This window comes from Symphalangus syndactylus, chromosome 12 (assembly GCF_028878055.3).
Source record: "Symphalangus syndactylus isolate Jambi chromosome 12, NHGRI_mSymSyn1-v2.1_pri, whole genome shotgun sequence".
Lineage (NCBI taxonomy): Eukaryota > Metazoa > Chordata > Mammalia > Primates > Hylobatidae > Symphalangus > Symphalangus syndactylus.
Window position 1 is genome coordinate 24,345,428 of NC_072441.2, and position 18,631 is coordinate 24,364,058.

At 35.3% G+C, this 18,631-nt stretch overlaps 1 protein-coding gene across 3 annotated transcripts in view; it reads left to right on the forward strand.

The window, feature by feature from the left end:
* LRRC7 (leucine rich repeat containing 7) overlaps window positions 1-18,631 on the forward strand; it is a 643,523-nt gene that overhangs the window by 548,781 nt on the left and 76,111 nt on the right. For all 3 annotated transcript variants that reach the window (XM_063625216.1, XM_063625217.1, XM_063625218.1), the window contains 2 exons: window positions 51-191; window positions 9,089-9,208. In XM_063625216.1, the coding sequence (XP_063481286.1) occupies window positions 51-191; window positions 9,089-9,208 (261 nt within the window). The remainder of the gene's footprint in view (window positions 1-50; window positions 192-9,088; window positions 9,209-18,631) is intronic.

The following is an 18,631-nucleotide window of genomic DNA, read 5'->3' on the forward strand; positions in this document are numbered from 1 at the left end:
TTGTTGAGCATGTGTTCACACCCTGTCACATGATTATTTCCTCTACTCAGAATGCTGCTTACAAACACAATACAGTTAACCTTGGCATGCTGCCCTATGGAGGTATTTCAGCAATGCATGCAGGCAGAAGCATGACTTTAAACTTGCAGACTAAGTCTAAATTTGATCATCAAGAACTACCTCTTCAGAAAGTAAGTATGGACTGCCCTACATGTGTCAGCATACCAAAGCCAATTAATGTCGTTTGTTCACTTAATGTGTTTAGGCTGTACATACAACCCTGCTTACTATAGGCTCCTATGAGTCCAAAAAGCACAAGGGCAAATAACGTAGAGCCTGAACTCTTAGCCACTAAATGAGTATTTGTAGCTGGACTGATTATCAGGTTCCTGCTTTTTGGATTGAGCTTTGCTTTTTGGATTGAGCAGGTACATGGCTTTTTGTGTTGCTTCAAGGTTCATTTTTCTTATTATTCATTTCCTTTTTTCCTCCTTTGTTTTTCTTTATTTTGTGTTTATATATGTTTTTTACTTTTTTGGAGATAGTCCTATCGTCCTGGTGATGCATTCTGAGAACAGAGCTCAAAATTATTATTGTATTTCAATTGATTATTTTGGAAAAGACATAGATTCCTAAATTAGAATTAAGTAGCTGGTACTTATAAGGGCTTCTTCAGCCCATTTTTTTGCAGGAACTATAACACAGAAGAAAAATATGAGAAACAAGTTTGTGGCTTAGGAAACTAGGTTAGTGGAAAAGTAGCAAGTTTGCTTGGTATTAGATGAAAATGTAGGAACACTGAAAGGGAATATACTGAAAGAGGAAACATTTCCATTGTTAAAGGGAAATTTCTGTTTGTTTAATTCAGCCAAAACTGAGAATGCACATTTTACATTTAGATCGATTAATGCCTTCTGTCTTAGTTACATTTTAGTGGAAACCAATGAGTCATTTTCACAGTATGTCATTATGCCTATATATTTATATAGTCATTAGCCTAGTAAGTTTTTATGAAAAAGCAGTGCAAAGTAGGGATAATAGAATGACAGTAACTTCTAAACACTTCTTCCCTCTTAATAAAATGAATGAACATTATGACTCACCCCATCAAAATGAGGGTCATAAGACCTCGAATTCCTGTTTTATTGTTAATCTAGTTTTTTAACAACATTCCCAAACTGTGGACAGTTTGGTTCATACTGTGAGTAGAATAACAAAATCAAGAAGACATTTATAGCCACAGCTTTTTTATCACTCACCATAACTTAAAAAAAAAAAAACACTAAATTGAAAACTTTTGAATGTTGTTTTTGGTGTGCCCGGTCTGTACTGCAGGACCAGTGGAGTGCTGGGAACTTTCTCTCCAAGGAGAAAGACAAGGCCTTGATTTGTGGTATCTGCCAATGTCAGCAATATAAATACTCTCCCTATGGCTAATTTCAAGGTACCAACTTAATGTCACTGAACTTAGAATTGGGAAGATTCACGTGCAGTTGACTCTCGTGAGCCAGTACAAATTGGCTCCAATACACCATCAGCATAACTATTTTTATTTGAGTTCCTACTTTAATGGAACCTGTTCTTCATGTCCTCTCAGATGCCCCAGACTCTCATCCTCTTCCCTAACAAAACCAGTTTTCAGAAAGACCTTGAAACTTAACTGCCTTAAGGAATAGATGAGATATCACAACTTTAAATAGGCACCTTTCTTATAGGGCTTGCTAATTAAATAGAAATAGAACCTTGTATTAGTCTGCTCTCACACTGCTAATAAAGACATACCCAAGACTGGGTAATTTATAAAGGAAACAGGTTTAATTGACTTACAGTTCCACATGGCTGGGGAGGCCTCACTATCATGGTGGAAGGCGAAGGAGGAGCAAAGTCCCATCTTACATGGCAGCAGGCAAGATTGCTTGTGCAGGGGAACTCCCATTTATAAAACCATCAGATCTTGTGAGACTTATTCACTACCACGAGAACAGTATGGAGGAAACGGCCCCCGTGATTGAATTGTCTCCACCTGGCCCCACCCTTGACACATATGGATTATTACAATTCAAAGTGATAGTTGGATGGGAATACAGCCAAACCATATCAAACCTTTAAACTAAAAAAATGGAATTTCAAAATTCAGTGAACAAATTAAAGAGATCTTGGCATGATGGAAGCTATTCCCTGTACCCCCCTGAAGTTATATGAAGATACCCCTATTTTGCTGAATTTTTGGCCATATTTACTTATCAATCTGTATGACAATATAGATATACACAGTATCTGAAAATGCCAATACACTTGAAACAGTGTTTCCTAACATCTAAATTACTCTCCAGATATAAATTAGGTATCACTGTATTAGCATATTAATTTCTGATGTCATTTGGGGTACCTTAGAGAATGGACTCACTATTACTGCGAGCTCTAAGGAGAAATAATACAGAGTTATATTTGGGGACTTTCAATAATCCTCAATTGAACAGAGATGACCAAAACGAATTCTCTTTGGAAGCTACATTAATTGCAAATCAAGAATCATTCAAGTATTGAAAGAATCCACCTCAAAATAAATTATCATCAATATTTTATTATCTGCACCAAAAAAAGAAGAAAAATAGAGAAGGCAAGGGAGGAAAAAGATACATAGGCAGGGCAAGTAATGCATTACTCCAAAAGATTTTATGATCCAAAACTTACCACTTTAAGTCCTATAAACTTTAAGCATTTAGGCATCTGGGACAGCTTTCCCACCCTGTCACCAAAGCAGGAACCTTATCAGGCACTGGATAGTTAATCAGCTGCAATAATAGCTCTGGGTTCTGCTTCCTCCCACGAATTCCAGTCTAAGCCTCTGTCCCTTCAGTTTTGTACCCTGATACGTCTCTCGTACAGAGCTTTCATTTGAAAATTTGTTAGGTTTTTCTGCCACACTCTGGAGTCAGACTCTCTTTAAAATGCAATCTCTCCAATTATTCCTCCTGGGCTCCACTGACCATTGCTAACAGGTCCCATGATTGAGGTTTAATTTCCCTGAACCCTTCTCCCCAGGAGAGGAGATAGGCAAAAATTACTTAACTTTGATTTAGAAATGCATAAAAATCTGTTATAACATGCTTATCTTTCTACTTAAGTTAGTAAAAATTACTGTCTCCGGTCCTTAAGACTTCTTTGCAGCCCCTAAATACTCATTAGCCATAAGAACTCCACTAAATTATAGGGTAAGACCAATTTATAAACAAACATTTTCAGTAAATAAAATTGACATCAATGTTTCTTCTTCTGTGGAAATTCTGGAGCTGTCTCTTTTATTCATAAAATTATTGAATGATAATACTGGCTATCTCTAGTTAGATGCTGTGGAAATGACTCTGGGGTGTCCTAGAAAGAATGAAGGAAATTTCCTAAGGAATCTAATGTTTTCACCTGTTAGAATTTAAGCACTGGAAGTGGAGTTGTAGTATCCATTTGTGCAGGTGCTGCTCTCCGAAGGAAACGTGTCCCCACCCTCTCTGTTTGCCAAGGCTTGCCTCTTGCAGCTAGGACAAAGAGGACACTTTTATATTTCTTGTCCTGCACCAAGGCTGTCTTTAAACAAATTTGTAATAAACTAATTAAAGGATATAATTATTTGTGAATGAAGCCTGAAGAACTCTGCACTTGATAAACTATTTACATAGTGAATATTTATATGAACAAAAAGGGAACGTTCTTCAAGATTTTCCAATGTATTCTAAATATTTTTCGTTTTTTCATATTTATTACATGTCAGATCAAGTATGGTACATTTTTCATGTATTACAAGCTAAATATAGGCTTTCTATACTATAAAGAGTAAATTACATCTTCTATAATTTTATAGAACTCTTTAAGATATTAAGAAAATGCCAACAAATATAACCAAATTAGTTTAATAAATTTAATTTCCTTAACATATTCATTTATTTAGATGTTTACGCTAATTTCCCAGAAAATTTAGTAATACTTAGGAACCAGAACATTTCGAACATATAAATCTTTTATTAAATTATAGAATTATTAGTATTTTCTATTGATTTTTTATTCATTCAGTCATTCATTTATTCATTTATCATTTATTTACTGCCTTTCCAAAAAGCATATAAGGCAACTTTCTATGATGTTATTAATGGTTCCATGTGCTTCTTTGGATGTGTTTTATTTGTAATTAAGCTTAGCTATCGTCTTGAAATTTTATGTTGTCATAGAGAAATACAAATTGTAAAATGCCAGTTCAAACTACCATTTTTAATATCAAAATTAATGGTAGAATGGATAGATATTTCCACTGGGAGAAAAATAAAGACAAGGATTTATTGAGAATCTACTATGTACCTGGTGCTATGAGGTACTTTAACTATATTTTGTCTTGCAACTCATAAAACCCTCAAAGGACATATTTATCTCCATTGTACAGACGAGGAAACTGAGGCTCATGTGTCACACGAAAGAACTCACCTGTATTGTCACTGTTTCACTGTCGTAACTCCTGCCCTTCGCATAGTAGTAGGTAGAATTTAAATCTGCTTCTGCCTGGGGCCCACGTACATACTCTTTCTACTCTGTGATGATGCTTTCTCAAATGTTTGTAAAACCTAACATTTTCATAGAACATGACTCATGGGTTAAAAAGCTCTTCCATATGCATTATTACCTCACGTCATCTTCAAAATAATCTAGAGAAGTAGATATTATAGGATGGAGAAAAGAATGCACAAGTAGAATATATTAACTAATCCAAAACATATCGTGACCCCAATCATGCCCTGTGTGCTACAGGCTAGTGCTTTCTTAGTTAGCTGAGCTTAATGAATGCTAGTAATTATCTTGTGCTTTTTCAGATCCACTTGCATTTCCTGAGCACTCAGTATCACCAAGAATTATTTTTGGTAGCAATGAAAGGCTTAAGGTTATGAACCCGAGAAAATAACTTATTAATCATCCAGGCTACTGCAGCCCTAGACACAAGCAGGGCTGGGGAGAAAATCATTGGCCTTTGCTATCCCCATGTCTGCAAGTGGCCGGCTGCTAGTATGAATAGTGTGGTCTCTTCTATAATGGATAAGTTGATAATTTTCTCTTGTTCATTTTTTAATTTCTACCACCATAACAGCATACCATAGCATCCACTGCTTATTGGCTTATTGAATTAGGCATTAATATAAATTAATTATAATTTCAGGTGAGGGAAGGCTAAAATAGTAGAAATATATGTAATAAATTATCTTATCATAGAATTTTGCGTGGAAGAAATTGGCCTCACTATCTGTTTTACTAAAGTTGATTGAAATTAGTTAGTTGATATTCATCCTACCAGATTTTGAGTTAGAGAAATTTAGATAGCAATATTTGCACCTAAACTATTTTTAAATGTCTAATGTCCTTTCTTTCTGGATATATGCAAATGACTCAGTATCAGATAGTACCGACATTTGGTATGCATTTATTCACCCTAGTGCCAAGGCTTATTGGCTTATTTAATGCAGTTTTTTCTGCTGAAGGCAAAGCAAGATTTATGCTGCACCTCAGGGCAACTCATGCCTATAATTTCTATTGATTCTGCTGCATTTATTATTGGCTACCTGTCCCTCAAGAAAGATTCACTTACCTTTCTAATTATGAAAAAAAGCTTTCAGCCTATAAATCCAAATAAATTCTTATAGACAGTGACTAAATTTACCAAAATAATAATTTAGTACTCATGTGGAATTTCGTTATAATGGAATTCTGGTTTAAAAATAACTTGGGCATTATATTACCACCTTCAGATTGAAGCCCATTAAATCACTATCATTTAGATCCAAGCTTGGCATATTTTGTAATTCCTATTTTTTCCAAAAGATATGATGAAAATGAATAATATAACAATAATTTCACTGGAAAAACTTTGGGGAAGATTGTTTTTAACAATTTTTACTGCAGATTTTTTGAATCTGTGGTAATGTCCTTTATGAACCATGTGCCAATTACTTAGCAAAAGAGATCCTTGTATTCTTAAGGAATGTGCCCTGAGACCTTTGCAAATTGCCAAATTCCAATACCACTCTCATATAATCATAATAATAAGTGTAATCTCACAGGCATACTGTACACCCATCACTTAGCAAAGCTGCTGTACCATCTAAGCTTATTTAACTCACTTATGTGACTACCGTGCACACACGTTTATACACACATATATACATAAGAACACACATGCATGCACTTACTCATACAAATGTGCAGACATATATAGATATAAAGAGGCATACGTATGCATGCACATTTATGTCTCAGCAAAATTAGAAATTACTTGATCAAATAGACACTTGTGATCATTCATAGCAGTCAAAATTATGAATGTTAAATCCACAAATACCCACACTCATCTTTGGGCATAGCATCTGTTCAGCAAGACTTCTACTCAGCATTATTGCATGTCTTATCAAATACAATTTCTGATTTTTCACTAAATCACACCAGCCATTTTCTGTATTATTTTGAAATATTTAAAGACCTGCAGAATTTAGAAGCTAAGGAAATAGTGCATTGTGATGATTTTCTATGTTATTATCTTTAGCTGTATATGATGAGGAAAATAAAGCTCATTCTTACTACTTAAAATATCCAAAGAAAATATCAAGAATGTGGTATAAAAAATAATTGAATTAATAGCTGAACCTCAGTTCAATTATTTTCTCTGGAATATTAAATTTCAACAGTGATAGCTTCATTTTTTTTAACATTTTTCAGTAGCTCCTTTTAGCCTTTAATAGAATTTTAACTGCTAAGCTACTCAGTTTATATACAATAGCTATACTCCTTTGGGAAAGAATGTGCACGTGATTCTCTTTTTGGTCTGCACCACCACCGCCACCACCACCACCAAATGTCAATAAATTGTTTTTAATGATCTTTCTATTTCTGCAGACTTAAGCCATCCCTAAGGTGTCTCATGTAAGAAAAACAAAAAGGCCAGAGTATTCTTAAAAGCAAACTGCTTTCAGGAATTTCCTTTAATTTTGCTACCTAGTGAAAGTATCTTTTTAATGTATCTGCATGTTTATGTTCCTTTTGGCCCCTGTAATAGTGACTTGGTGTGATTGTTAATTCTAATTTTAAAAAGAAATAGATTAATTTATAAACTAATGAAGCACCTACACCATTATATTAGGATTTTGACTAAAAGGATTTCGCATTTTTTTAACACCAAAAAGAATTTTGTAATTCTCAGTTTCTCTGTAACTGGAACCATGTCTGGGTGGAGGAAATACAGATGGAGATGGGGATGATATGGAGAAAAAGGAAACCTGTGTTAAATTCTGGCCACTTCTTAAAAATCAACATTGCACAGACCTGGCCAAATGAACGTACTAATTATCCCACTTCACTAGCAAACAAACTAAGTCAGAAAAGACAGATACTAAAAATTCAAAAAGAAAACACTGGCCAGTAATGCTTAACCCGAATAATTATGTTTTAACTCTTAATTTTAATTTTTATTTACCATATTTTAATATCTAGAAAAAATTGGGTATGGGCATATGTAAACATATGAATCTGGAAAAGGTACACACTGGAAAAGCGATGCTGGAAAACAGACAGTCATTGAACAGCTACCTGCTTATTTTGAAGTAACACATACTTTAAACGTGTTGTCTAGATTGAATTTTTCAAATAAACACACATCAATTCCTTCCTAACTCGGGAGCTTAAATTCAGTATCTTTTTTCTCTTTTTTTTCATACTTTTTGATAGGCTTATGAAAAAAGAATTCACATAACCAAAGAACAAGAAGAAAACTGAGTTAATTTTCATTATATCCATTACATCCTAGGAAGACTTCATCTAGTATCATAATATATCCTATTTTAGAAATTTTCCAAGCAATGCTTTTAAAAAATGCTTGTGGTCAGAATGCAGGTAAGGAAGTTCTATCATTGTTTTTCAGAAGAAAACAAACTAAGACCACTCAATATAACCAGATAAGGCTTAGCAAACAGCCCATTTTTAACATGTTTTGATGAGAATAGCCCAGTTCTCCCTTTCTAGGGTAGGTGGACAATTCCTTACACAAAGTGTAGCTGCACACTCTCTAGCTGGGCTTTATCAGTAGGGATCCTTTAGAACATGTGCAGAAAATGGCGTAGGAAACACTGGATATAATAGCTCAACCACAGAAGAATACCCTCAGGAAACCAAGAAGTACTTGTGTATCTTACACACTAGGGAAGAAAGGAGCCTTTGTGAAAATATATGTAAATATACCATTGTACATCCCTCCACTGGAGGCTTTCTGATGGTATGTGATTGCTTGCTATTACTCAGGTTAGAATATGAAATCACCCAAAATAAAGACAGGCAGGTATTAGTATTTGTTAAAAATAATAAGCATGAAATCAGCCAAAATAAAATATTTATGAAGAGTTTAAATTTTAATATATATCATTTATATAAATAAATAAATTTGGTAATCAAAACACTCATGATTTACTTACACTACAATTCTAATAGCACATTTTTAATAGCATATTTTTGATGCCCCCCCAAAAGCTATTTGTTGATAACGCCATAGTACCATAAATCTTGCACTATGCCAGTGTTAGCACTCTTTGGGATTAGTGCAAGGCATAGTCTCCCAGAATCAATACAAACTTATAAAATTTATTTTAGGTTATGGCTTAGAATATTAGAACTTATATTCTATGTATTATGTGGTTTCAATTTCTATTCTAAATGGTGAGATTATACTAAAATTAAGCAAGTTTTAAGTGCTGTGGTTTTTAACAATTGTAACAATTGGTTAATTTTATTCTGATTATTTTTATTCAGGTACTGTAAATAATCTAAATTTTTCCTTAAAATTCAGTGAACAACTCTAAGACGGTTATTTTAATTACATTTTTCATTGCTTCCAAAAAGCTTTCAATTTACAGTTCTTACCCGGTAAATAGTATACGATATTTCCAGTTCAGGATGTATGTTTTTCTGCAATTAAACAAAATTAATTTTACCATGATCATTAGGGACTCTTTTCAGAAAACTATGGTAAACTTCTACTACATCACTAAAGAATGCCATACCATTTTTGCAATAGACCCCGTCCCAGCAAAGCAACATTTTAGACAATGGACAAGAAGATGTATCTCCTAGTGGCCAATGGAATCCTTATCCACTTGGGAGGCGGGATGTACCTCCGGACACCATTACTAAAAAGGTAACCAATTTTTAATTAACGAGACAAACCATGAACCTTGCACAATCTACTGCAATATATAATATTTTGTGTCTTATCATCATTTCTAAGTTTGTGATAACTTTAAGGTAAATATTATCCTACTACAAGAGTTTGGTTAACTGTAAGTACATTGAAATGAATGGAAAATAAACACCGCCAACTGTTCAAAGTTGGTAATGAATGTTTATAAACAACATCCTGCAACCTCTCTACAGATACTCTTACCTCTTACCACCCACCTTTGAAGGGCACATATAGAATGATAAGTGACATACTTCTGACTCTCTTGGCTTTAACAGTGTGTTATAACCAGTTTGCATCAAAAGAAAATTTGATTCACCACTTCTAAAGTTATGACAATTGATTTGGCAAACATTTAGTGAACAACTATATGTACATTGCTATGTGTGGAGCACTTGCTAGATATTGAGAAACAAAAATGAAAAAGACACAGTTTCTTACTTCAAGAGCCTTTTTATCTAGTAAGGTGTGCTGAGTGATAAGTAGGTAATTATAATATTACATAACAGATCCCCACAATGGAGTAAAAAGAAAGCCACAACTTGGGATAAGATACTTGCCACATATATGACAGAAGGGAGAATTTGTATTCTAAAATATATTTTTTAAAGCTTTTACAAGTCAGTAATGAAGACATACAATACAGTTTTTTAAACTGGTAAAATACAAGGGGAATCAGGTGGGTAAATAAATACTAAAACAAAACTGAACCTTTTTATCAATCAGGGAAATGCAAAAGAGATGCCATTTACATTTACTAGACTGGCAAAAATTAAGAAATCTGAAAAATACAAGTCGTTTGTAGGTATAAGAGCAATGGAAACTCTTTTAGACTTCTTATTGGAATATGAAACATCATCACTTTGGTAACAAATTTTCCTGCAAAGCTGAATATGCACATACCCGACATTCCATCAATTCTCCTCGTAAGGTATTAAACTAGAAAAATTATCATACGTGTCATTCAGGGTACTTGAAATGTTTCCAATACCAGAAAACTGGAAAAAGCCAAATGTTTACCACCAGGAGAGTATGTAAATAAATTCTGTTAATCACACAAAGGAATATTTCAAAGCAATGAAAATTAGTAAACTATAATTACAATAATGTGTATTAGCTTTAGAAACATAATTTGAGCGGAAAAAAAGTTTCAGGAGATGGCATACATACGTAATACCATGTTTACAAATCCCAAAACAAGCAAAACTCAAAATATACTATTTAAGCATAAGTACATAAGAAACCTATTGTTATAAGTAAATGGTAAATATAGTATTCAGAATTGTGGTTATCTCTAAAGGTAATGTAGGGGATGGAATCAGGGAGAAAGTGGATATTATTTTTGGAACTATTCTAATTCTGAAATTGAATTATGGTTCTTTACACTCTACTTTTTTTTTTTTTTTTTTTTTTGAGACGGAGTCTTGCTCTGTCGCCCAGGCTGAAGCGCAGTGGCGTGATCTCTGCTCACTGCAAGCTCCACCTCCCAGGTTCACACCATTCTCCTGCCTCAGCCTCCCGAATAGCTGGGAGTACATGGGCCTGCCACCATGCCTGGCCAATTTTTTTGTATTTTTAGTAGAGGCAGGGTTTCACCGTGTTAGCCAGCATGGTCTAGATCTCCTGACCTCCTGATCTGCCCGCCTCAGCCTCCCAAAGTGCTGGGGTTACAGGTGTGAGCCACTGCGCCTGGCCTACACTCTACTTTTTAAGCTCATGAGTGTTCATTTTATAATTGTGCTTTGTAACCTACATATGTATTACATACTTACATTCTTTGTAACTTAAGTGATTTTTCCCTTGATGAGTACTTTCAAAAATGCATTAAATATCAAATTTTATTTTATCCAAAATATTTTGTAATGCCACTGATTTACAGGCATTTATTTTATGCATGTTATTAATTTGACTATTGGGTAATATTCAGCACCACAGGTAAATATAATATGATGTGGTTAATGCTAAGATGGGATACAGGGCTATGACACTACCTGGAAAGGGCACCTGTTTAGTGAGGAAACTAAGAGCAGTGGTGTCAAATAAGACTAGAGGGATAAGCAGAAGCCAGATCATGCTGGGATTTATCCTGTGGGAAATGAGAAGGGGAATATAAAGCATTTTAAACAGAGAAAGGACATGATCAAATTTTTATTTAAAGAGCACTCTGACAGCTTTTCAGAGAATGAATTAGCGAGGAGAAAGACTGGAGGCAATGGAACTAGTTAGGAAGATTCTATAGTAATTCAGGTGAAAGTCCATGGAAACAATGGGTGGTGGAAAGAAATGCTGTATTAGTCCGTTCTCACATTGCTATAAAAAACTACCTGAGACTGGGTAATTTATACAGAAAAGAGGTTTAATTGACTCACAGTTCCTCAGGCTGTACAGGAGGCATAGCTAGGAAGGCCTCAGGAAACTTACAATCATTGTGGAAGCAAAGGGGAAGCAAACATGTCTTCACATCATGGTAGGACAGAAAGTAAGAAGGGGGAAGCGCTATATACCTTTAAACAACCAGATCTCATAAGAACTCCATCACAAGAACAGCAAGAGGAAAATCCACTACCGTGATTCAAACACCTCCCACCAGGTCCCTCCTTCAACACATGGGGATTACATTTGGGTGGCGACACAGAGCCAAACCATAACAAATTCATAGATCCAATATCATGATAAATGTTAGAGCCAAAACAACCTTGTGATTGGACATAGGGCATAGAGATAGATAAAAGTTCCAAGGTTGATACCCAAGCTTCTAATTTGGTCAAGTGAGTGATGATGTTCCATTCACTAAGATGGGAAATACAGAAAGAGTAATAGGTAGAAATGGAGGAAGAGAGAAGAGTTTAGGTTTTTACATGTTGATTTGAGGTCGCTTTAAGGCATCCGAGTGGAAATGTTCAGTGGATGTTTGGATATATTTATCCTAAGTTCAGCAGAGAAAACTTAGCTGGAGATTCAAATTTAGGAATCGTCAGAACATGTATTATTGAGCCATGAGTGAGGCAGAAGGATGACACAGAACTCCATGGAACAGAACTCCATGGAACACCAACATCTAAGACATGTACAGTACATAGGAAGAATAGGCAGAAAATAAATAAAGATGGGATCAATACAGTGATTTTACTGCAAGCTGTAGAAAATTCAAGGGAAGCATTGTTGAACTTCAAGGAAATACTTCACTAAACATAAGAAGTAGTTGAGATTTATACTATGCCTCAATTTTAGTACTTTGTTCTCTCTTATTAAATACTAAGAGTTTTATTTTCCCATTCCACTCTGCCCTCACGCTGTTGGCTCTATCCTAAAACTGGTTTCTCTCATAATTATAAGATTACTACCAATGACGATTGGTAATATGAGCTTCCTCTTTCAAATCCTGCAAGAGAGAGAAGCAAGCTTCCAATAGGTCTCTCTTATGTGCAAAACCTTTCTTCCCTGAGTCTTTCAACAAGCCTCATCTTACATCTCATTGACCCAAAAGAGCTAAGGACTTCCTATCCTAGAAAAAGAAATGGAGTTATATGATTGGCTTTGGCTGATCAGTTGGCGTAGAGTAGACGGGGCTCTCAATTTCAATTATGCAAGAAACATGTAAAGGAAAAACAAGGGAAAGTAACACTTTGGAAATAGTGAGGGAAAAATGTTTTAAGGAGGGAATGGTCAACTGTCAAATGATGCACAAAAACGTCAAGCAAGATAAGTATGACTAAAGGCTCCTTGGATTCAGCAACAAGGAGGTCACTGGTAATCTCAGCAAAAGCAATTTGCTTAAATGACGGGGTGGAATCCATAGGAATCTACATTAAGGGGTAAGTAAAGAAACCTATAAAACTCAAAAAAGAAGTAATGTACTAAATGTACCATGTCTTCTTCCTACTATTATGATAAGCAGGTTCTGATTATCCCATATTATAGCAATTTTGCCTAAAATCTGAGATTTCTGAACCTATAAATAGATATGTCCACCTATCACCTCTCAGAGTAGAGACAATAAGGACCACTTTAAATATTAAAATTTAGTTTTTATTATATGTTATATATTAGTTGAATAGTCAAGTTAATATTCAGTGAGACTCAACCTAAGGAAAGAGAAATGGTCCTGGGAGCATTAGCCTGGGCTGCAAAATTTACTGAAATAGATGCGATAATTATACTATTAGTTACTGGGTTTCTATTTGACTCTACGATGACATGTTTAAAAGTTACTATGATTTTTGCAGTTGTTACGGAGTGAGTAGTTAGGCTAGACATAATGGGGATGGAAAGATAGAAACTGAACTATAAATTGAATGGGGAATCAGAGGAGAATAACTGGTGAAGAATTCTTAGCCAGTGTCCGATTTGAGTCTATTTCTCCAAGCCTCTGTAGATTTTTTTTAAAAAATCTCATCCCTCTAACTAAGCCATCAGAAACCACGGTAATGCTGTAGGGATTTGGAGGGAAATTATGGAAAGTCTTTGACTGAACTTGTGGCTCTCTGTTCTGGCTATCATAGATTTTTGGTTACTCATGGCCATGCCAGCCAGTACTTCAAGCACTACAGAGAACAAATGTGGGTATCTTCCAAGCTGTGGATCCAAAACCTTAGATACATAAAGTAATTGGACAAGAAGTGTTTATTTCTCAGAATTTTGCTCCTGTATCTATTGTCCCTGTCCTGTGCACCTGAGAGTGGCAAAGTGATGGAAAAATGCCAAGAGTGTTAAATGCTGTCTTTTTTTTAATGGAGTAAAAGTAGGTGGTAGATTTTATTCCTCTCTTGCTGTGCAGTCCCAGACTCACAATTTATTTATTTATTTATTTATTTTTGGCAGAGTCTCTCTCTGTCACCCAGGCTGGAGTGCAGTGGCGTGATCTCGGCTCATTGCAGCCTCCCCCTCCTGGGTTCAAGTGTTCGCACACCTCACCCTCCCAAGTAGCTGGGATTGCAGGCATTCACCACCACGCCCGGCTAATTTTTGTATTTTCATTAGAGACAGGATTTTGCTGTGTTGGCCAGCCTAGTCTCAAACTCCTGACCTCAAGTGATCTGCCCGCCTCAGCTTCCCAAAGTGCTGGGATTATAGGTGAGAGCCACTGTGCCCAGCCCAAAATCTCAAATTTTGATGTCTATTAGTATTAAAAGTGTAGGATTCACTGCTAGAAGAACGTTTTATAGCTATGTAAATCTGCCACCCCAAAATTCCAGGCAGTATTATATGAATACTTTAAGAACTGCTGTTTAAAACTTTTGCAATTGCTGAAAACAACCATGGTTTCAGAAGGAGAATTTGTATTTTAGAGTCCTATCACATCACTTCTCTTACTCCTACAGTCTATCGGATTATGCCACAGTCACTATAGTCAGAATATTTGGTTCCATGTATTAAATCTTTACATAAGGCATTGTGTTAAATGCTTTAATGTATTTCTTTTTCTAACTTTCACAGCAACTATATGAAGTAAGCACTATTATTTTGTTAAAGAAGAAACTCATACTCAGAGGTTAGGTTACTTGCCAAGCTCACCTGGGTAACTTATCATTTTATATTTCCCTCCTGTATGTAACAGAAAATAATATGAAGGTGATATTATAAAAGATAAATGCAAAAACTTGTTACTTTAAATTCAGACATTGCACTCCGATTTGGTCAAATCCTCTATAGGGATGACAAGGCTGTTTTGCCCTAATTCTAAAATGATACTCTTTTAAAATTATTAGGAGTCTTAAACACATTGAATATCTGTAAAATGTAAAATTGAAGGATAGTATCTGCAAGGGTATGTTAGAATGAGGGAGCAGAAAAACATTGCAGCCAAAAGGCTACCGTGACATATTAAAACCAATGAAACCAAACACTGCGCTTCTGGAATGGATAACCAAGGAACTATAAAATCCTAGCATTTTAAAATCTGAAAATTCTTTAGTAACAAAAGACTAGGCATTCAAAGGTCTCCTTTAGCATCAGTGACTCTTTCCACCCTGAGTGTCTGTTCCCTCCCTGAGCGTTCTAGGTTAAGTGCATAATGACTTGGCAGTTGGATTAATAAAGATGGATAACAAGGGTCAATATCAGGATGGACACAGAGGAAGAGGAAGGCTTTAAAAATTTGCTGATTAGTTTTGGCTCACAAACTTACCTCTTATGCTGAACTTGCCTGTGATTTCCTTACATCTACAATATCAGTTCAGCTATTAAGCACTTAAGGATTGCCAGGATTATCATCTCTGAGACATGCCTAGGAATTTATCAGAAGAAGAAGAAACTAGAAAAATGTGTGTGTCTGTGTGTGTGTGTGTGTGGTCATTTTCATGTTCTTATTATTCTTCCTTTACCCCACCCCACCCCAACCCCAAATTGTAATTTTTGCTTTTTCTAAAATACTTTTTTAAAGCTTTTTTTATTAAGTTTCTCAGGAGGAATATTCATTTCTTATTTTAATTATGGTATTTGTCATGTTTTTTAATGTAATACATTTCAATGTTTCTTTCTATAAAAATTTAGAAAGGTAAGATCTAAAATATCTTTTGAAAATCATAAATTGTTTTTCTGTCAACCATATGGCCAAATCATCATTTGTGCTTTAAAATAACTGGATCAAATTTCTACTGGGATTTCACTTGGTAATGTAAGTCAGTCTATTATAAAAACTTTTCAGAAGATCAGAGTAAACCAATGTCATTTAAAATAAGTACAACTTATTTAAAAGATATGTAAAAGTACAACTTAAGAAAAATCACCTTAACCTATATATCTGGAAATTTAAATAAATACATTTTATTATTTTACAAATATCTAAAATAGATAATCATGTCCAGTTGTGGTGGCTCACACCTGTATTCCCAGCACTTAGCACTTTGGGAGGCTGAGGCAGGTGGATCACTTGAGGCCAGGAGTTTGAGACCAGCCTGGCCAACAAGGCAAAACCCCGTCTCTACTTTAAAAACGTCAAAAAATTATCCAGGTGTGGTGGTGTGCGTCTGTAGTCCCAGCTACTGGGGAGGATGAGGCATGAGAATCACTTGAACCCAGGAAGTGGAGGTTGCAGTGAACAGAGATCATGCCACTGCACTCCAGCCTAGGCGACAAGAGCAAAACTCCAACCCCACCCCACCCCAAAAAAAATCATTAAATTACAGTCACTGAAAAGTAAATTTATTGAAGTTGTTTTCCACTGAAAAGAAATATTGCTATCAGTACTTTATGTGTGTAGAACTGGAACAAAAGTAACTGTAATTTCTGGTTTTTGTAATTTAACTGAGAGTAGGCATTGTGCTGTTGAGGTCCAGCAAAAGGTTGGGGAGAATGTAGCTTATTTAAATAGAAATAGAAGAAAGTCTGAAATAGATGAGAGAGAGAGAGATGAGTATTTAAATATTGGGAAAAAAAATAGATGGCAGAAAGTAGAGTAGAGCATGAGGCTGTAAGCAAGCAAGTCAAGATGTGGAAGAAGCAGATGTGAAAATCAACCAGGTAAACATCACATATCAGAGATGCGGAAATGGAATTGTTTCTTATTTCTGTTAACCTCAAAGTCTTGAATATCTGTTCTGGTTTAGAGTAAAATTGAAATTGAAAAATGATTCTAAAACCTGAGGGATTGTCAATGCTGTAACTAAATTCTCCTTTTGTACAGAAGCAAATATATGAAGTAGAATTGTTTTTTGCCTTAGGCTTTGTATTTTTTCCCTCCCAAAGAAATGCCTGTTGTTAACAGTGAAGAACCCCCAAGAGTTATATCTTTACTTCATTGGTCCATAAGCAAATGAGAACAATCTTCTCCATCACTGGGAGTAATACCAGTCTCAATCATCACTTCTCTTTCCTGGTTCTCTTTCCCAAGCCTCATTTTTCTCCTCCGAGAGTAGCAAAGTTTTCACTGATGAGAGTTACTGTTGTTTCTGGTAGACTAGGCCGTCACTAAAACTCAGAAACAAATTGGAGTTCCTTATAGAAAGTCATTCTCAATCCCAAACAGCTTTCTAAATGCTAGGAAAAGGGATCTCTTGAGTCATTAGGTAGATGGAGAGTCTCTGTTTCCCTCATCTTATTCCCCTACCCTGCTTTTGGTGGTGTCGCTTAGAACTTTGTGTCAAGCAGTATAAAGACTGCATTGGTATCTGTGGTAACAGCATATTCTGCTGAGGCTGCTGAGGAAAAGTAGCTTCAAGAGACAGCAGCCAAATGCATTCACTGTCGGTAAGCTCTGCCCAGAAACGAGAAATGAGTTCAGTGAAAGGCCAGGTTGATTAAATCATATAATTATAATTTTTAATTTAAAAAATGTTTGGCACAATATGTAGCCCCTGGAGAGACATTTCTTAAACAGAAATTATGCAGTTTTTCTCTTGACCAAAAGCCATTTTTTTCAGGACATAAAAAATGGAAAAGTAGGAAGATATCAAATGTGTCCAAATAAAAAGAGCCTTCATCTCCAGTGAGACTTTGAAAATTACTCTCTAGATCTACAGAAATGCAACCCTACTTTGGAGTTTTGGTATCTACTAGATATCTAGTATCTAGTATTTTGGTATCTACTAGATGCAGCCCTCCTTGGAGTTTTGGTATCTACTAGAAATAACCTAGAACTGAATTATTTGTGTGACTAATAAGCACCTACTCTTTAATTTCGCCTCTGGTTGAAAAGGAACTTTTAAGTAGTAGTTACAATCATACCGGTCACCTCAGAGGCAGTCAACCAGTATCACACAAACATCCTCCAAGTTAGGACAGGTTAGGAGAAGGAGAGGTAGGTAGATGAAAATTATACTTTATAGAACTTTTGATTAGCGGTCATTTACTGACAACATTGTCAGGCACCCACCAAACACCAATAGGAGGCTTTTGAGATTTCTGATGCTTATATTTAGTGATATATTAGTGATATATTAAGACACTCCTTTACTTTCCCTGCCTATCAAATCTATGCCTGTATCCCTACCGAACTTGTTTCAGTATGGTCTTTATGGCAGTAACATTAGTTATTGTTCTGGAACAGAGTAAAAATGCACTGTTGAGGTTGTAAAAATTATATTGTGCAGAACGATCCAAAGAACAATTATATGAGTATCTGCAGGCTCAAATCAAGTTGCACTCCTTTTACGTAACTTTGCCAGTAATCTTATTCAGATGAATTCCATATACTCTTTTAAAACATATCCTAATTTATATATTATCATGTTATTTTTTCCAGAAAATCAATAGAGCCATGCCTTTTGCTATACCTAGGAAAATAAGACTAAATACGTCCAATTAGAGTCACTGTCCCCCCAACTGCAAATTATTGATATAAGATAGCGATGGTATATACATATGTAGACTTGCTTGTTAAGAATTATTAGCCAATTCCAAATAAACCAAAGTACATGACCTGGAGGAAATCAAAAATTCCAT